Genomic DNA, 20,164 nt, shown 5'->3' with positions numbered 1-20,164 from the left:
GGCCAGGCACTGGTTGGGAGCTGCCCCCTTTACAGGGGCTCCAGATCTAAGACAGCCTGGGACCTCCTCGTCAGAGGTGTTCTCTAGGAAATGAAGGAAACTTGGAAGCAGTCCATGGGCTCCATTCAGCCTCCCCCATTCTGGTTTCTGTAGAGACCCCCTACTTCATCACCCCAGTCCCCTTCTCCAAGGGACACCTGGCTCTGGGACTCGTGTGGTCCTCCATGCTTCACCCCACGGCTAGTTGTAGTCTTGCTCGGATGGGAGGGCCCATTGGGGTCTGAGTGGGTCTCTCTGAGGTAGGTACATTATTAAGAAGAGGCATTTCAGGATTCCAATTCTCTGGCCCATCTTGATCATACTAATCTGGCCACCCCCCCCACACACACACACATTCACACTGACACACACACTTGCCCCCACCCTCTCTAATCAGGGATTCTCATCTTGGGGCATTATTATTCTCTATTCCCAGCCCACTCCCTTCATGTGTGATAGTGGGGTACAGACTTCTCAGACACATAGGGGCTGTGATTCAGACTTTAATGACAGTGGTAATTGTGGGGAGCATGGAGATGGTGGTGACTTGGGTAGGTGGCAATGGGGGGAAGGAAGGGAGAAGAATGGCTCTGCTACAGCTGGGAGAAAGATGGGGACTCTAAGGAAGAACTTGGGGATGGAGGGCCAGGGAGGGATTTTCAGCTGGGGAGGAGGGGTCCCCACATACAAAGGAGGTAAAACATAGGAAATTTCCATTTGCCCTTCCCACTCCTGCTATTACCTCCTTACCCATGGTCACTATAGTACAAAACTGAATGAGACATGGAAAAATAGCCCCCAGTGACAAGACATGCTCGGTCCCTAGGGTCCCAAGGAAATAATAAATAAATAAAATGAATAAATATTACATAAATTACCTCAAAGTAGGCCCTGCCCCATATGCCAACATAAGTAACATGCCAGACACACACTACACACATCCAATATATACAGTACTTAGAATGCATACATAACATTTCAGTTCATGGAACATAGGCAAAATGGATAGCATATAGATCCAAAACATCCCTACTCCAGTAGAGAGCTTGTGTAAGCAAGCCCTAGCCCACCCCTTCTCCAAGCACCTCACATCATGTACCCGCTCCCAGGTACCTGATCCCCAAACTAAGCCCCTTAAAGGAGCTAGCCCTCTTCAGTAATTCATATCCCCCTCCCCAACTCTGAGAAAGGAGAGAAATTAAGAGAAGAAAGGACAGGGAGCTAAGAGCAGTAGGTCCCCAGCAAAGAGACTATTCAGGAGTTAAAAGAGAAAGCCAAGCTATGGGGAAAGAGGGAAAGGGAAGGAAGACAGGGAGCATCAGGACACATTCCACAGGGCTTGGGGTTCCGGGACTCAGCTTGGGGAAGTGAGTGTCACAGTTCACAGAGTTGGAGGGAGTGAGGCACAGGAAAGTGGTCACAGCACACTGGGGTTGCGGAAATTGTGGCCAGCAAATCGTGCTTCATCTCCTAGCTCTTCCTCGATCCTGAAAGAGATAAGGAAGGGGCAACCTAGATTAGGAGGGGTAAGAGGAGGACTTGCCACCCACCCACCAAGATGTCTTTCTTCATCCATAGTCCCAACTTTTTTTGTAAGAGGAAAAAAAAAGACTGCTGATGATTATGAAGAGTAATTACTGTTTTATATTCCTACTTTCTCATTTTCATAAAATCTATTGTGAGCATTTACTCAACATGCATCAGTTTTCTTTGTAAAAATAAAGGGCATTTGCCCTTTCAAATGGTATTTACAGCAAAATACATATTTGCATTTTGACTGAAAAGTTCAGAAATTAAAAGAAACTACCTTACTAATTTTTAGAAAGCATTTATCAACACTCCCTTTTTCCCTCCCCCTCCCCCATCTCAATCTGTCCTCATGCTTTTGACCCTCAGGAGAGCATCTCTGGGATGGCTACAACCCTTCCTTCCCCAGAATTCTTCCATTCCCAAGACCCAGAGTATAGTCCTTCCTAATTTTTCCTTACCTCATGAGCTGGTTGTACTTAGCCAGACGCTCAGAACGACATGGGGCACCTGTCTTGATCTGAAAAAAAAAAAAAAAAAAAAAACAATCCAGAAAAAGATTCTATCACCAGCTTCAGAGACCCTCACTATACAATCCACCTTCTTAAATTTCCCTGGTGTCCTTGTGCAGGATCTCTCAGCTCTCTTCCCCTGTTCCTTCATCCACTCTGGTACTTAGTTTTTTTTTTAGATTTTTCAAGGCAATGGGGTTAAGTGACCTGCCCAAGGCCACACGGCTAATTATTAAGTGTCTGAGGTCAGATTTGAACCCAGGTACTCCTGACTCCAAGGCCAGTGCTCCTCTATTCGCTGCACCACCTAGCCGCCCCCACTCTGGTACTTCTAACCTGTAGTTTTCCTTCCCAAAACTTTCCCTAAATCAGCTCCCTTTGTATCCTTGGGTCCAGCTCAAAGACTTCATATCCTTGAAGCCTTTCCAGAACTCTTCCCCCAATTGAAAAAAAAAAAATTCTCATTCTATCTCCTCCAGTGGCTAGCACAGTGTTCTCATTGCCTCAGTGGTCACTTAGGAAATGTTGAAGTTGCTCACCTGGCCTGTGCATAGACCCACGACTAGGTCAGCAATGAAGGTGTCTTCTGTCTCTCCAGAGCGGTGACTCACCATGACCCCCCAGCCATTCTCCTGGGCCAGTTTGCACCTGCCAGAAACACATCTGTCACTGATCCTTTCCTCAATACACAGTGACTATTAACTCCCCTTTCTTCATAACAGGCTCTTGCCCTCCTCCACTTTTTTTTTTCAGGGTAATGGGGTTAAGTGACTTGTCTCAGGGCACACAGCTAGGCAATTATTGTCTGAGGCTGGATCTGAACTCAGGTCCTCCTGACTCCAGGGCCAGTGCTCTATCTGCTGTGCCACCTAGTTGCGCCCCACCCCTTCCAACTTTTCAAAGAGAAAATCTAGAGATAGTTGGTCTGGGGAATCCAGGAATTTTATGGAAAAAACTGAGAGGTAAAAGGGTTTCTCTCCTCTCCCTCTGGAATGTGTCAGAGTAGAAACAGAGGGTCTTGAGGGTCATGGTCTGGGATGGGCCAGGGAGCTCACTCACGCTTGGATGGCCTCCGTGACAGAGCCGATCTGATTGACCTTGAGCAATAGGCAGTTGCAGGCTTTCTCTTCCACTGCCCGTTCAATTCGCTTTGGGTTTGTCACCGTTAGGTCATCACCAACAACCTGGATGCCCCCATTAGCGGTAAACTTGGACCACGCAGCCCAGTCATCCTGATCAAATGGATCCTCAATGGAGACGACTAAAAGTTGAAGAGGTGAAAGGATCAATGACTCTCAGCCATTAGGCCCAGCCAAGATCCCCAGCCCCAGTTTTCCCAACCTTCTGAACTGGAAGAGACCTCCACAAGTCATCTTATTTATTTATCTCCAGCTAAGCCTACCTTTAATTCATTCTTTTCTAATTCCAAGAGAGATTCTACATCTTCCTAGCATCTCATGCTCTGACTCCAAGGCCTTCTTTGTAACCAACCCAATTCACCTCTCCCTATTGCTATTTCAATCCAATTCCTCCTGCTGGGTTCTCAGGACGATGGAGATCAACTCTTCCCATTCCTGGAATAAGAATTCTGGGGTCTCAACTCCACCTACATCTCCTTATAATTATAGAACCCAAAATGGACCCCATGACTTGATTCAGGGTTTTAACCAAAATGAACAGAATGAAGCTTTGTGTTTAAAACATAGCTTCCATACTCAAACAATATTTTAGTAATGTATAAAAAAAATCATTTGTACAAAAATAAGAATTAATTTAAAAAAACATAGCTTCCACATGTTATATTCAATTTTTCATACTAGCCTACATACAGTATCCACACAATACACCAAGTTACAGTGACTGTCTACAGGTAAGTGCAGCATAATAGGGGGGAAAAAATGGACCCAGGAATCAAAAGACTTAGGTTCAAATACCAGTTCTACCCCTTATTAAACTTGTGACATAGGCAAGTCACTTTACCTCCACAAGCCTCAGTGTCACTATCTGTAAAATGATCATAATATCTGCACTTTCTTTTTGGGTACTGGGCAGATGAAAGTGCTTTGTAAATTGTGAAATTCTATTTAAACGATTAGTCTTATAATATTCTACACAAGGTTCCTACATACTCTATATAGCATCCTCATATTGTCCATGGCACCCTCTTGTTCACATAGTTCCTTTATACTATACATCATACCTATACTCTATAAACATTATTTTCATTGTACAATGGCTTCTATACATCACTATTAGGTCTATATAGAGTCTTTTTTTTTAATACTCATAACCATGCCCCTGTTTCCTTTATGCCCCATCCTCTCCCCCTGAGCAAGCACCTGGGTAGTCTCTGACGAAGCCTTGGTAGAGGGCACCCAACTGGTCCCCTGAAATGTATCGAGAAGGATCAGGAGGGGACTTGAAGTCCAGGTCGTATTTGCCGTCACGGTAAAATTCAGAGGCAGCCACATCCATGCCAATGACGATCTTTTCTGTGTAGCCAGCCTTATCAATGGCTTCCTTCACCAGCTCCAGGGCTGAGGAGGGGGGTGGAAGGGTGATAGAGACAGAATCAGAGAATGAGGATACCAAGGGAAGGGAGTTTTCAAAGGAGGGGAAGAGAGGCATGTAATATGACATGCACACATCTAAAGCTCTGGATGAAATCTAAAATTTCTGCTGGAGTAGAACAGATCAGGAATTTTGATCATTTGGGGGAAAAAAGATCTAGAAGACCAACAATGCATCTGGACCTGGGATAGTGAAAGAGGGATTGTGAGTACATGGAATTGGGGAGGAAAGATGGTGTTTTGGGGTCTGGAGATATTAGATTCTTGTGGGTAGTTTTTATAAAACTAAGCTACTAAAATCTAGCTAGCTACAATGACCTAATATATCCCATGAACCAGTGAATCTATTCAGTCTTTGCTAGTCACCTCCCCTAACTACCAGGAGTCCTGTAGGATCTAGGAATGATCCATGTGAGTAGGTAAAAATCTGTTTTTCTATCACTGGATATACATTTAGAGAACTTCCAAGAATCAGATAAAAATTCACTTCATCTCAAAGGGAACTGAGGCAATGAATCTCAAGAAATTCCCTCAGGACCTGGTTGAGTAAGTGGCATATTTTGAGGGAAAATGTAAATGGGTCTCCTTAATTGGGATGCCATAGATGGAGTTCCAGAGAGTGCATGGTTGATATCTGGAAATCTGCAGGGGTGGAAGACATCACAGGAGCATGAGAATGGCTCTCTACCATCATCAGCCTCACCCTCACTGTTCTCCAGGATATTGGGGGCAAAGCCACCTTCATCCCCCACATTGGTAGCATCCTTGCCATACTTGTCCTTGATGACACCCTTGAGTGTATGGTAGACCTCGGCCCCCAGCCTCATGGCATCCCGGAAGCTCTCAGCCCCCACAGGAAGAATCATGAACTCCTGCATGGCTAGCTTATTTCCTGCATGGGAGCCACCATTAATCACATTGAAAGCCTGAGAAGCAAAAGGAAAAAAAACGGAATCAAAGGATCCCACCTCTAGATTCCCTGACCCAGCCATCTTCCCACTTGAGCCCCCCCCCCAGCCCTCCTGATCTGCCTTACCTCTGCCATTCCCTGAAGGACAACTCTTTAAAAGCTTTCCTACCAGAAGGAAGCTGTCCTTTCCTGCCTGTCTTTGTCTACGGTGCCACCCCCCCCCCAATTCCTGGAAGGTGCAACTCACAGGTACAGGTAGGATGAGATCTGAGTTCCCAGCCAGTTGGGCAATGTGGCGATAGAGAGGCAATTCTCGTTCTGCTGCCCCAGCTTTGCAGATAGCCAGAGACACACCCAGGATTGCATTGGCCCCAAATTTGGCTGCAAGACATAGGAGATATGGTCCTCAGGACAAAGGCACAGAAGTAAGCACCCTTCTCTCTCTGGCTCCCTGACTCCTTCCCCCTTAAAAAAATGTATTTTATGAGAAACAACATTAAATTAATACAGATTTGCTCAGTAACCATTAGTTGTTGCTGAATTGTTTTTCATTGTGTCCTACTTTTCATGACCCCATTTGGGGTTTTCTTGGCAAAAATACTGGAGTGGTTTTTGCCATCCTTCTCTGTCTCATTTTACAAATGAGGAAACCAAGGTAGATAGTCACACAGCTGATAAATATCTTTAGCCAGATTTGAAGGAAGATGAGTCTTCCTGACTCTAGGCTTGGCACCTTATCCCCTTAATAACTAATTACATTTAAATTAATCATTTTCAGAAAAGGAATATTTTTTAAAAATACCTCCAAGACTGCTTCAGGAAACTTCATTCATTCTTTTTTATTTTACTTTATTTATATAAGGTAATGAGGTTAAGTGACTTGCCCAGGGCCACATACTAGGTAATTTTTAAGTGTCTGAGGCCACATTTGAACTCAGATCCTTCTGACTCCACTTCACCACCTAGCTGCCCACAGCCTTCATTATTAATCACTTTTCCTTATATATTAAAAATTAATGTGTATTCCATTTTTCTAGTTCTTTTTTAAATTCTCCCTAGGGTAGGCTGTTTAGATTCCAACTTTTGATACTATGCCATAATAAATATAAAAATATAAAAAATAAACATGAAAATTTTCAAAGATACCTTAGAAGATTTGTATGACCTGATGGAGAGAGAAGTCAACAGAACCAGGAGAATAAATTTATACAATAAAAGCACGGTAAATACAAACAACCTTGAAAGACTGAAGAATTGATCAATGAAATGACTGTCCATAATTCCAGGGGACCAAGGATGAGGCAAATTACTTAATCCAGAGAAATGCAGAATGAGACATCTATTTTTGGGATATGGCCAATATGAGAATTTATTTCACTTGACAATGCATATTTTCAAAAAAGCATTTGTTCTAGTTTTTTTGGTTGGTTTTTTTTTCAATGAGGAAAGGAAGAGGTGAAAGGAAGAAAATAAATACTTCTAAATTTTTAAATAAAAGAGAAAAAATATCTCTACAGAAGGAGGGATATGGGGGAAGAGTTAAGATTTTAAAAATTATATATATATATATACACACACATATATGAATATGTGTGCTTACATAATTAAATAGTAAAAGTTGCCCTTCTTTCTAGACTTTTAGGAGACTTCTTTTTTCTATTATTATTATTATTATTATTATTATTATTATTATTATTATTATTATTATTATTATTATCTGACATTTTATAGCACCTGACAGTTTACAAATCATTTTTCAGCTACTACTTAACTTGATTCTCATAACAATCCTGTGATATAGGTAATGTTGAAGTAAGTAAACCAAGATAGTTTATGCTGTTTAGTGATCATATATATTAGTAACGCTATTTTATAAGAAAACAGAATCATAAATATTCAAACAGTTGTTGCCCAATCCTTCTCTATCAACAGTTGTCCCATCTTGACATAAGATTTCTAGATCTTCTGTGCTCACAAAAATTCTCATGGAAAGCTAGTAATTTATAAATTTAGAGACCTACTTAATTTCTATTTAAGCCTTGTGAATTACTTAATTTTCATATAGCTACAGAATTGAAATACTAGGCCAGCATTACATAGCGAATTGACCTTGGAGCCAAGAAGACTTGTGTTCAGGTCCTACCTTGGATGCATGTTGACTTGTGTGACTCAGCCAAGCTTCTTACTTGTTAGTGTTCTGGGGAAAATCTCTAAGATTAGAAATTTCAGAGAAGGTGCTGAGCAGCTTTGGCAGCTAGTTCCACAGGGGGAACTCCTTAAAATCAGTAGTTAAGTCTTTATCCCTATTTCCATTTTACAGACAAGGAAACTGAGGTGGCACAATGGATAAAATGGCAAGACCTGAATGTCAGTTATTAGTTGGGTGACCCTTGGCAAATACCTCTGCACCTCAGTTTTGCCATCTGCTAAATAAGGGGGTTTAACTTGATGATTTCTAATGCTCTTTACAGCACTAAATCTAGGGTCCAAGGACTCAGAGACAACAATTTTTTCAGGGTTAACCATTTAAGTACTAAACTGAAGACTCTTCTGACTCTGAAGATACTACTTCTTTCCAGGACACTACAGCTCTTTTGGTACTATATCCTAGTCCTTCCATATTAATTTTGCCTTGAAGTGTTGAAAAATTCTTCCTTCTCCATCATCAATAAAACTGATCACAGAGGATCCTGGATAACTAGTGGGTCTAATGGATCTTCAGATTATGAGGCTAACACATAAGGGGTGAAAGGGAAGGATGCTGCAGGGATAGGGGCAGTAAGGAAGGAAAGGGCTTTCACCCAACTTCTACTTCTTTGGAATGAATCTTTCACCTCTGCCCTGATCTGCTACCTTTGTACCTTCTACCTCCCTGCCCAGGACCCCCATCTTACATTTGTTTTCAGTCCCATCCAGCTCCAACATCAGATTGTCCAGTTTCTCCTGTTCCACCACAGAAAGACCCTGTGGAGAGAGACAATTCTTATTACCCCTGGGGCTGAGACAGGACAGGGAAGGGAAAAATGGGCTTTTTTTCCCAGGACCAAACAAACCCCTGTTCATCGGACTCTGATTAACCCTTGATCTGTTTAGTAACAATTTATTATAGAGACTGCTGGCAGGGGAGGGGGAAGGATAATTTGGACATCCTCTGGTGGGATTGGTGAATTCCAACCAAATTTTAGTAGGATCCTTCCCACTGGATGCAATGAAAGCCTATGATTCATCCCTCTCCCCCGCCCCCCCCCCCCCAAGAATGAGAAAAGCCTTACAGAACTGATCAGTGCAGGAGCAATGGTATTATTGATGTGATCCACAGCTTTCTGTACACCTGAGAAGAGGGAAGGAAGCCAGGACTAGGATTGAAGAGTCAGGAGGAAGAAAGGGGGATTCCAGGCAAATGAAAGACCAAGGGTGTGTTGAGACTGACATGTAGTCCAGGGGTCTGGGATGGTATGGGAAACAGGGTGAAGGAAAGAGATGCTAAAAAAGGAGAAAGCTTAGAATGAAGGAACTAATGAGACTACAAAGGAAGATATAGGGAAGGCAGTCTCACCTTTGCCCAAATATCGAAGTTTGTCTCCATCCCTCAGCTCCAGTGCCTCATAGATGCCAGTAGATGCCCCACTGGGCACTGCTGCCCGGAAAAGACCTGTGAGCAGGAAGGAAGCAGTATAGGAATTGGAAGTAGAGGAAGGGTGCTACTTGGATAGGGATCTCTTCATTTTGTTCAACATTCTAACTCCGGCCAGTATTTCTCTAGCTACGCCCGTGTTCCCACCTTATGTAACATTTCCAAAACACAGCTCTTGACTCAAATGATCAGGGGCAAAGCTCACACCGTCCCTATGTAGCCGAGAAATGTTATCCTTGCATGGGTACATCCCAGGACCCCTGGGGCATTCACCACCCATCCACTCACTCCGCTGTGGGGTAGAGCTGGGGCCTCTGAGCAGTTTATTCCATTTGCCCGGATTTGCCGGTTAACCCCACAGGGGGTTCAATCCGGATTCCTTACCTTTGGCTATGTGGAGGTCCACCTCCACCGTGGGGTTGCCCCGGGAATCCAGGATCTCCCGGGCATGGATGCGCTCAATCGACATGGTGGCCGGAATCTAGAGGCGAGAACAGGGGAGGCGCGGAGCTGGAGGGCAGAGGGGCGGGGCTGGCGCGGGAGGGGGCGGGGGCCACTGCAGTACGGGGGCAGCGGGGGCAATGCCCGGTGCCTGGGCGCGGGCAGGGCGGGGGGGGGTCGCGGCGTTCCAGAAAGGGGGGCCCCCGCGGTGCTACAACAGCTGCGACTCGGGAGCCCCCCAGCAACACCTCCTCCCCGGGGGCTGAGCGTGGGGGGCGGGAGGGGGACCCCCGCCATGGGGGCAGGCGACGGGGGCGCCCCCGGGCGCAGAAGCGAGGACTGTGTCCGAGGGAAGGGAAGGGTGGCAGGACGGGGCCGGGGCGGCGCCGGGGGGCGAGCCCGGGGCTCCTGGGGGCATCAGGGGGCGCGGAGCGGCCTGGGGGCGGGGGGCTCACCTTCCTGCGGCGGCGGCGGCGGGCGGGAGCGGGAGCCGGCGCGGGGCGTGGGGCGCGGGGCGGGGGCCGCTGCAGATCCCGGGCGGCGGCGGCGCAGGCGCAGGCGCAGGCGCAGAGCCCGGCCGATAGGGCGGCCCAGGGGCATGTGACCCGCGGCCCGATGAGTCAGGAGGCGCGGCCCCGAGCCCCGCGGCGGGGGCGCGCGCACACGGCACACGCGCACGCCCACGGGCACAGCCACCGCTGCACGCACACTCACAGAGACAGATCTGCCCGCGGATACGCACTCAGATACACAAGCACAGTCACACACTCAAAGACAGATCCACACAAAGACGCACACACACACACACAGAGACACTGAGTGACATCCAGTCACGCGAGGCAACCCGGCCAACGCTGACACAATCACTCAGAAACTCAACAGTACACATTGACACCGATATACAGAAGTCACAGGGATGCCAGTGCCATGGATTTCTTTATTGGAAAAAAAAAGCAATTCAGTGACCCAAGTCCTGCTCCCGAGTACAACAATCCCCCCAGCCCAGGGTTTAAATTCCCCCAAGTCTGTGCCTTTCCCTTTTGGGGTTTGCCTGGATCCTGTTAAACTATGACTGTTCCACCCCTCCATATCCCCACCAGTTTTGCTGAAAAAAATAAAAATTAAAAAAAACCCAAGGAATTCCTCTGGGGCTGCCTTCTGTCCTTTCTCTGCTTTCTTTATCACTCCTTTCACAGATCCGGGTTCCAGAGGGGGCAAGAATGAATGGGTCCTCTTCCTCCAAGGATGGACTAAGGATAATGGTCTTTCCAAGGGAAAAAAGGAAGTAGTGGGGAGACCAAGTATCACACTGGCACCTCAGAGATTTTCTTCCCCGTCCTGTGAGAGAGGGCAGAAGTGAAGATTTTCTTTCCTAGACTTTTTTCCTATTTCCCTTCATCCTGTCTCTTCTTCTCATCCCTGTATCCTTTCTTCCCTGTTCCTGTGTCTTTTCTCCCCATTTTCTACCTCTCCTTTCTCTCATCCATCATTCTGTTTTCCAATCTTGCTTACTGACCTTCCCCCCACTTCTCTCCTCATTCTTTTCTACTTCTCTCCTTCCCTTCTCCCCCCATAGCTATTTTTTAGTTTCAGATTTTTAGTCCTAGTTTATTTCTCTCTCATTTGCCTTCTTGTATTCTCTTCTATTCCACCCCCCTCATCTTCTCTTTTCTACATACTCCTTGCCTACCAGTCTATATTACTCTATATTTTCATAGAATCTCCAGTGGAGATTGACTTCCCTGGTCTCCTTGGCTCCTCATTCCTACTTATCTACCAAAGAATCAGAACAAGATCAAGAATTAGGGGTGAAAAGAGCTTTAGAAATCATCTAGTTCAATTCTTTCCTTTTACGACAAGTAACAGATCTAGAAAAGTGAAAAAAGATGCCCCAAGTTACAAGCAACAAGCCAAGAGACTCTGACTGCAAATACAATATTTATAGAGGCAGTTGAAGTTGGAGGTTTGATGAGATAGGTAGCCCAGGACATAGAAAACTGGGCCTGGAGTCAAGAAGACCCAAGTTCAAATTTGACCTCAGACACATTCCTAGCAGGCTTGCCAGAAGATATTTGTAAATCCCTTAACTTTACATTTGTGGTGCCCAATGGGTTCTTTAGGAATGCTTAGCCTCTTCTCCCACCCCAGCCCCACCACTACCATACAGCTTTCTACTTTTCTTCTAGAATCCTCAAACAACTTCCTGGAAATTTTCACACTTCCATCTCTCCCTTCAGGCTCTTGTATCTCTGAACTCACTTAACCATTAGTGCAATCTGCCCTCCCCACCTCTCATTTCACCTTTCTGAGATCCCAAATGCAAGTCCCTCTATAAGGGTTTTCTTTACCTAAATCCTTTTCTTTTTTCTCTACCCTATTCCTCCCAAGGAACCACCCTTTTAAAGCTCCCATTTCCTTTATTCCTCCCCCTAGATTTCTTAGTTACTTCTACTATGGTTCCTAGGAGGAGTCTCTGACATTCTTCAGCCTCCCCCCCCCCATTACCTCCCACACTGCCACCCTGTTCTTCCCTCTACCTCTTTATCTTGATACAGATCCATATCTTGTTCCATCTCCTGTTCTTGCTCTTCTTTTAACCTCCTTCTAATTTCATCAGCCTCTGCCCGTTCTTCTTCCTCAAAGAATTCCTTGTCCAGGCGTTCCAGTTGGGGTAACTGTATCAGGACTTCTTGTCGGTAGTCAGTGTCATCTGTGCATGGGTTCTCCAACATGACCAGGGCCCGAAGTCGGGTCAACTCTTTCAGCTTACTCAATTCTGACAGATCTGCCACTGCGTTCCCCCTGGAGAAGGGTTTAAAAGAAATTCCTCTTTTTTCAGTCATATCACTTTTATAGGGTAATTTTCCTATCATATTATTCCCCTCCAGTGGTGACCTTCTTGCAGGATCCAATATAAGCTTTTTTCTTCCTTTTTATATATTTGCTTTTATTTATATAGATATATATTTACTTATATTTAAAACTCTACCAGGCTCCAATCCACCTTTCCAACCTTTTCATTCATTACTCCTTTTCATTGACTCTATACTCCAGACAGATTGATTGGTCTTTCACTCTTCTGTTTCTTTGAACAGGCTTCCCCCAGACCTAGAATGAACTTCTTCCTTCATCTCATAGAAGTCATAGCTTGTTCACCTCAAATGCCACATCTCACATGAAGCTTTTCCTAAGCCTCCACCCCATTCCTCCAGCTAGTGCTCCCCCCTAAAAATTATCTTATTTTTACTTTGGCTAGACTTTTATACACATATGTTGTATGTGTGTATGGGGAGACATATGTTATACATGTGTATGGGGAGACATGTTGTCTCCCTAGTTAGAATATAAGGAAACTCATGAAGGGCAGGGACTGTTTTATTTTTGTCTGAATCACCAGCATCTAGCATGGAGCCCAACATGGGGCAGGCAATTAATATAGGCTCAGTGCCACTTATGGGCTGGCCAGAAGTGAATGTGGCAAGTGGTGGAAGTTCCTTCTCCAGGTGCTGAACAGTGGCTCCTCCAGACATGGATCAGTGGCTGGACCTCCTGAAGCATTGTTGAACCTGCTACAGGTGCAGGTTCTAATACTCCTCCCTTCACTGGCTTCTACTCTCTAGGATACCCTTTCCCATTTCCTTTAGCCCAACAACCATTATCCCTTGAAAGTTAAAGGGCTACAAAGGGAAGCTGAGGTGAAATTTAGGGAAAATCAGGATAGTAAGGATGTAGGAGATAGGAAATGTGAGGCATAGGAGGTAAGACATTAGGGTGGATAGAGCCAGTATTGCTATTTGTCCTTCACTTTTTTTTTTCTTTCAAGGCAATGGGGCAATTATTAAGTGTCTGAGGTCAGATTTGAACTCAGGTACTCCTGATTCCAAAGCCAGTGTTCTATCCACTATACCACCTAGCCGCCCCTGTCCATAGAAACTTAACTTGCTTGTGAATTGGATTTAAATGGGAAGAATCATCAGGCTCACTCTCTCTCTCTTTCAGAATCATTAAAGTTAAAAAAAAAGACAAAAGTCATGCTTTAGCTATTTTCATGGTCACTGGAACAAATTGTTTTCATCTTCCCATTCCATGGGAGTTGGAGGGAGCCCTGTGTGTATGTTTGCGTGTCTTCACCTGCCTGAGGTAGATACTTCCCTAGCTTACCAATGGGTTTGAGGCCTGTTGATAGCCTTCATCCTAGTTTATTTAAGTCTATCTGCTGAGATGAATGTGTAGGAAAGGAAGGAGGAAAGGAAGGAAGAAGGAAAGGAAGGGAGGAGGGAAGGAAGGAGGGAAAGAAGGAAGGAAGGAAGGAAGGAAGGAAGGAAGGAAGGAAGGAAGGAAGGAAGGAAGGAAGGAAGGGAGGGAGGAAGGGAGGAGGGAGGGAGGGAGGAAGGATTTATTAAATGCGTATTATGTGCTAATCACTATGCAGAGCTTTATAGATATCTCATTTGATCCTCACAACAATCCTATCTTGCAATTAGGGAAAGTGAAACTGTTAAGTGATTTGCCCAAGAGTCACACATATGTGTGTCTGAGGCTGGATTTAAACTTCTGATTTGCTTTATCCCACCTTGCTGCTCATAGTAAGGATTCTCTCTGAGGAAGTGGAGGGGGGAATTAAGAGTTGGAGATGGATTTTTTTAAAGTCCCAACTAAGGAGGTTTTGGGAGTACAGTTATAGTTGGAAGAAGGAAAGAGTAAAGTTCCAAAAGATTAATTAGGTTAGGAAAGGGAGGACACAAAAGTACCATCAGATTAGATGAAAATGAAAGGTAAGGTGATAATCAAGAAAATAGATTCAGTTTTGGTAAGAATCAAGGAGAAAAGTCAAAATCAGGGTCCAGATCCTGAGGATGGTAGAAGGTGAGGATTGGGAGGATGGCAAACATACCGAAGATTGAGGTACTGGAGGGACTTCATTTCACCAGAGAAGCCTTTCAGACTATGGATTTGATTGTCCCTAAGATGCAATGTAGTGAGCTGACTCAGCCCTTCAAGTCCCTCTATTTCCTTCAACTGGTTCTGGGCCTACACAGAACAGACTGGTTAAAGACAGACAAATTGAATGGGATTCATAGAAAAAATTCAAAGGAAGAAGAAAAAAACACTGAAAGACAGTTAGAGAGGGAGAAGATAGTCAAAGGAGAGGAAACTATGGCAAACTGTCATCACAGAGAAAGTCAGGACCCTTTGAGACTAAGAAGGGTCTCTAAGAAGTTCTTATTCCTCCTTCTACTATCTTCTTCCAAATGATCTTACTTAAGGAGTCCTACGTTTGTACCAAAGGAGAGTCACCAAAATTTCTCTACTGTGGACCATATACATATTATAGGCAGAGCAAACTGCAATCTAGATTCCTTTCCCAATTCTGTCATTAAGGATCACGATCCTGATGGATCAGGGTCATTGATGTCCTTGAAGTATGTCTTCCAGACCCTTTCAGGACATATGGTAGGGTTTTGCTGAGGGTGAAGCCAATACAAAGTTGTCCTGCTACAGATTCAGATGGCCCTGCATCAAACATAATATTTTCCCCCAACATATCGTAAAGTTAAGACTCAGGGAGGATCTGTGATTTCCCCAGGGAGCAACAAAGAGTTGGAGAATTGAACTAGAATTTAGTCACGTTGCCTTCACTGTGCTTTCTATGTATACAACTCTTGAAGGTTACCAGATAGAGATTCTTCAGTTTAGGGAGTTGCAGTCCCAGGGTACTGTCCAGCTGATTCCCCCTGAGCTCTAGTGTGTGCAGGTTCGCCAGTTTTGGGGAGTCTAGCCCTGTTATCTTCTTGAGTTTGTTCCCTGAGAAAGGCAAAGGTCAAATGTCAAGATGCATTTGAAATGGTGGTGTGACATATAACTTCTTTTTTTTTTTTTGCAAGGCAATGGAGTTAAGTGGTTTGCCCAAGGCCACACAGCTAGGTAATTATTAAGTGTCTGAGGCTGGATTTGAACTCAGGTACTCCTGACTCCAGGGCTGGTGCTCTATTCACTGTGCCACCTAGCCGTCCTGACATATAACTTCTAACCCAAATTAGCAAAGGAAGTAATCTAGTCAAGTATACAGCACAATGTAGTGGAGTAGAAAGAGTCTTGGATTTTAAGTCAGAAGACCTGGGATAAGTCTCTGCTACCTCTCCAAGTCTCAGTTTCATAAGCAAGGGGTTAGGCAAAGCTGAACTCTGAGATCTCTTCCAACTCTAAATCTATGATACTATCTATGATCTTTGCTCTTAAATCTCATCTGTAAAATGAAGGGACTGGACTATGCTACGATTTTGCAATATTACACCTCTGCCCACCCAGAGAACACCTTTGAGATCCAGGTTGCACAGTCTGGGATGGCTGATGCCTTCGGTGTCATAGATTTGGTTGTAGGCAAAGCTGGCAATCTGCAAGTAGGGAAGCTCTGACATCTGAGCACTCAGTAGCCGGTTGTAGTCAACCTTGAGCCAGAGCAGGTGAGTCAGGTTGTTGAGTGGTGTCAAGCTCATCAGCCGGTTCCCAGACAGATCCACATAACGCAGATGGATATAGGAGGACAGCAGAAAAATGTCAGTCAGTTCCCTGGAGAGTGGTGAAGAGAGGGAGGCCAGGGCTGCTGTTAGAATTAGGGACAGGGCATGATACTACAATAGGGAGGAGAGTAGTTGGAATTCTAGGGCACTGATTTGCAATGAGAAAAAGAAGGCCTGTGGGAATGACTTGGGGAGAACAATTCAATTCTATGCAAAAAAAAATTTTTTTTTAAACATACTATCATGCAAGGCAAGAGGCAGTCTTAGCTTAGTGAATAGGGAGGAAATTTGGTACTAGAAAGAGCTGGGTTCAAGTTCTGCCTCTGACCTATACTGGCTATGTAGGACCCAGAGCAAGTCACTTAATCTCTCAGTGGTCTAGGTAACTTCCTAAGAAGTTGTTGAAAAGATGCAAAATTGCATTGGAGGAGGGAGTTCTTTTCCAGGGGCTCTCTTCATCAATGAAATTTCAAGTATGCAAGCCACAATGCTAAACCCAGTAATAGAAACTCTTCCTTCAAACAATTTACATTAATGATGGGACTCCTAGAAAAATCAATTTAAAGCATTCTGAGGAAGAAGCAAGCATTTTCAACTGGGAGTAATCAGAACAGACTTCCCTGAGAAGGTGCTATCTAAGCTGAGCCTTGAAAGATCAAAGATCTCTCTGAACCAAGGTGAAGAGGGAATTTTTATTCCAGTGTAATAGAAGCCTGTGATTGTAATGCTGAGTTTTGGGAACAACTAGTTGTATATTTTGACTGGGGTGGAGCATGTATGAAAGGGGGTGATGTGAAAGATAGATACTTTGATGAAGTCTATATTTTATCCTAAAGGTGATTGAGTTGATGTAATTATGAAAGATAAGGTAAGTTCAATAAGAGGGAGAGGATTTCTCCGAAGGAGAGAGGAATGCATTAAGAAGGGAGAGAAACTACAGTGAAAAGGGGGTTGGTATACAGTATATATATATACTGTATATACTGTATATACTGTATACAGTTGGTATATAGTAGAGGATACAGAGTAGATACCAATAAAGAGACAACAGGTGAAATGAGATTGGGGATAACAGTTGCATCAAGGAAAGGCAAAGCTGAAGAAGTGTGAGAAGAGGGTATGGCACCTGGGAGTAGGTAACAGGAGCTAGTATGAAGGACAGAGTGTTAGAGAATCAGCACATAAGAGAATGATCCCTACACCCCAGTTCTTTCTTCCTTCCTTCTGTTTTCCCTCCGTCCCTCCCTCCCTCCCTTCCTTCCTTCCCTCCCTTCCCTTCCTAACAGCTCTCAGTTACCAGCTCCACCATCCCCTTCCCATAGGACTAGAACAAGAGGGGTATAAGTCAAAGCCAGAGAAAATTGGGGCAGAAGAGTTAAGAGCAAAAGATTTTGGTATTAACTGTAACTCCTACAATGTGTATCTATTTTCCCCTTCCCCATCAACACATATACACACTTATCCTTGGCCTCCAGTTTCACATAAGCATGAGAGAGTCCATTGCCTGTCTTGCAGAGCAAAGAGAGACCTTCCTTCATTATTTCTTCTGTCAAGGGATTGGGGATGATCTGAAAAAAGGTATAGGATTACATGTAGCAGTTATGTTTTTTTTTCACTATTACTTCTCTTTAGGGTCCCTCCCTGCCTTATGCCTTCACCTCTTCAGCTTCTTCCCCCTCCTTCTCTTCCACTTCTTCTGCCTCTTTATCTTCCTTTTCTTCCTCTGCTTCATCCTCCTCTATATCATAATCTTCCAAGTCCTCCTCATCAGACATTTTTCTTCCTATGGTTGAGACTCCTTAAGGTGAAAGTCAGAAACACCGGTCCTGTTACTCCCCCCCTTCCTTATCCTATCCAAGCTGCCATCTCATCCAGCCTCAGTCCCAGGAGAATCTCCATATCTGTGTTTAGGCGAGGTGAGCTCCATTGTGCTGATTACTGGGCTTCCCATCTCTCCTTCAGTTTAAAGAGAGGTGGGAGGAAGTAACCAGTGCCTGGGGTGGAGAAGGCAGGTAGACCCCAACCCTGTGGTTTATTTCCACACATTTCCACCTCATCAGAATTCTCCCTCAATCCCTCTTTTAGTGAATTTATGAGCTATTCCATCCAATACACACTCTCCCCCCCACCTCTCTCTCTCTCTCTCTCTCTCTCTCTCTCTCTCTCTCACACACACACACACACACACCCCACAGATGTGGTTCTTAGATCCCTTAAATATCCTCTTACGTCCCCCAAAATACGTAGAGGGAACTTCAGAGTTGGGAGTAAGGGTCTGAAGGAAAGAGATGAAGAAGCTGTTGGGGAGGGTCAGGTGAGGATTTGTGTATTGCTACTATAGCAACGGGGACCGACCGTTGCGGATCTTGTTGCCGGTGGCAACTGCCAAAAAAAAAAAAAACCCGATGGGCAGCATCCAGGGAGAATTGCACCACAGCCCATAGCAGGTGGGACCTCGGTTGCCTTGGTTATTAGTTATCCCCACCCCCCAATTCCTGGAATAGGAGTGGGGGGGGGGGGTAGGTATCAGGATGCTCATTGGCCAAGGGAAAAAAAAAGCTCTAGGAGATTCCGATAGGATGGAGAGACAGAGGGTGGGACTTCGAATTACCCATTACGTCACCCTAGTCCCTTAAAGAAGTAAGCTTTCAAAATAAAGACTTTTTGTGGATAGAGAACCGGCTCTGGAGTCAGGAGTACCTGAGTTCAAATCCGACCTCAGACACTTAATAAGTACCTAGCTGTGTGGCCTTGGGCAAGCCACTTAACCCCACTGCCTAGCAAAAACCTAAAAAAAAAAAAATAAAGACTTTTTAATTAATTTAGACTTTAACCAGGAGGAAGGGTAGGGTGGAATGAATCTCAAGTAATGGGATTTTAAGACTGATCCCCCTAAAACAAATTCCTTCTCATCAGTCAATTTCCAGATGAGATTGGGTCTAATAGTTGACTGATGAAAGATATTAGGTTTAATGAAAAGAGCATTGGGAGCTCCTTTCTCTGCCCAGCTCTGCCAGTGTGAGGTTCTGGACAGACCCTCTCTCCGCCTCAGGTTCTTTATCTGAACCAAGTGATCTCTTAGACTCCTTCCAGATGTCACTATCTATGAACCCATAGATTCCAAGGTATTCAGTTCCCCAGCTCCAACAGTCAATATTTTTGACTCTATAGGTCCCACTCTAAACCAACAAAAGTGGGCCTCAGGTCATTTGGAAGTATCCACTACCCAGTGCTATTAAAGCAGTTTTAAATCTTTGAGGGTATGAAGGACAAAGGGATGATACTAAGAGGCAACTTTTTCCTCATGAAGCACCATTGAGCTGCATAATCTCACTGTTGGAAGGGACCTAAGTCCAACCCTAACTTGAAGAATCGTTCTTTCTACCACATTCCAGTCCAGTGGTGGTCATTCAGCTTCTGCTTGCTTGCCTCCAGGTCTAAAGAGCTTGCTGCTTTTTGGGAGGGCTCATTCTGCTTTGAAATAATTCTAATAAGTAATAAGTACTCCCTTAAACATGGCCTACAATTCCTAGTTCCACTCTCTCAGACCAAGTCAATCTCTCTTCTATTTCTCTCCCAAATCTGTACTTTTCAAAGCTAAAAGGGAAATAAGTAGGGTTTAAAGGAAAGAGACAAAGGAGCAGTTGGGGAGGGTTCCCCATTTCCTTCAACTAATTCTTATATGGTAAAGTCTCCAAGCTGTCACCATCCTGCTTGCCCTTTTATAACCCTATTCTGAAACCCATGAAATCATAACATGTAATCTAACCAGGGCAAAGGACAACAGGACTATCATTTTCCTTGTTTATGACATAATGATTCTATTAATGTGACCTAAGATAGCATCTTTTTTAGTTATTACCATAGTTATATTGTACTTACAGTCTTTTCCAAATAAACTGCTGTTCCCTATCCTTTATTTATATAAATTTTTTCTTTAAAAATTTTTTATTATCTTTTGCTTGTATATCATCTATATTTCCTAATATATACATCCAAGAAAACCATTT

At 44.3% G+C, this 20,164-nt stretch overlaps 2 protein-coding genes across 8 annotated transcripts; both read right to left on the bottom strand.

Annotated features, from left to right (window-relative positions):
• Nucleotides 1-529: 529 nt before the first annotated feature.
• Nucleotides 530-10,186, bottom strand: ENO2 (enolase 2). 2 transcript variants are annotated; one of them, XM_074194511.1, is made up of 12 exons: nt 10,089-10,186; nt 9,577-9,673; nt 9,115-9,210; nt 8,831-8,889; nt 8,453-8,522; nt 5,806-5,939; nt 5,352-5,574; nt 4,418-4,615; nt 3,138-3,339; nt 2,618-2,726; nt 2,028-2,086; nt 530-1,526 (listed from the first exon to the last, which is right to left on the bottom strand). In XM_074194511.1, the coding sequence occupies exons 2-12, from the start codon at nt 9,659-9,661 to the stop codon at nt 1,457-1,459; spliced, it is 1,305 nt and encodes a 434-aa protein (XP_074050612.1). In that variant the 5' UTR covers nt 9,662-9,673; nt 10,089-10,186; the 3' UTR covers nt 530-1,456. The 2 variants fall into 2 exon arrangements, with proteins under 2 accessions (XP_074050612.1, XP_074050614.1); XM_074194513.1 differs by lacking the exons at nt 8,831-8,889; nt 10,089-10,186 and having other exon boundaries at nt 9,577-9,666.
• Nucleotides 10,187-10,550: 364 nt separating this feature from the next.
• Nucleotides 10,551-18,606, bottom strand: LRRC23 (leucine rich repeat containing 23). 6 transcript variants are annotated; one of them, XM_074194505.1, is made up of 8 exons: nt 18,510-18,606; nt 17,813-17,952; nt 17,613-17,722; nt 15,950-16,203; nt 15,308-15,438; nt 14,528-14,664; nt 12,171-12,435; nt 10,551-10,971 (listed from the first exon to the last, which is right to left on the bottom strand). In XM_074194505.1, the coding sequence occupies exons 1-8, from the start codon at nt 18,568-18,570 to the stop codon at nt 10,951-10,953; spliced, it is 1,119 nt and encodes a 372-aa protein (XP_074050606.1). In that variant the 5' UTR covers nt 18,571-18,606; the 3' UTR covers nt 10,551-10,950. The 6 variants fall into 6 exon arrangements, with proteins under 6 accessions (XP_074050606.1, XP_074050607.1, XP_074050608.1 ...); XM_074194506.1 differs by having other exon boundaries at nt 17,813-17,937; nt 18,510-18,597; XM_074194507.1 differs by lacking the exon at nt 18,510-18,606 and adding an exon at nt 18,384-18,488.
• Between the last annotated feature and the right edge of the window lie 1,558 nt (nt 18,607-20,164).

Source organism: Macrotis lagotis, chromosome 7, assembly GCF_037893015.1.
Source record: "Macrotis lagotis isolate mMagLag1 chromosome 7, bilby.v1.9.chrom.fasta, whole genome shotgun sequence".
NCBI lineage: Eukaryota > Metazoa > Chordata > Mammalia > Peramelemorphia > Peramelidae > Macrotis > Macrotis lagotis.
This window is presented reverse-complemented; position numbering and strand designations above follow the sequence as displayed.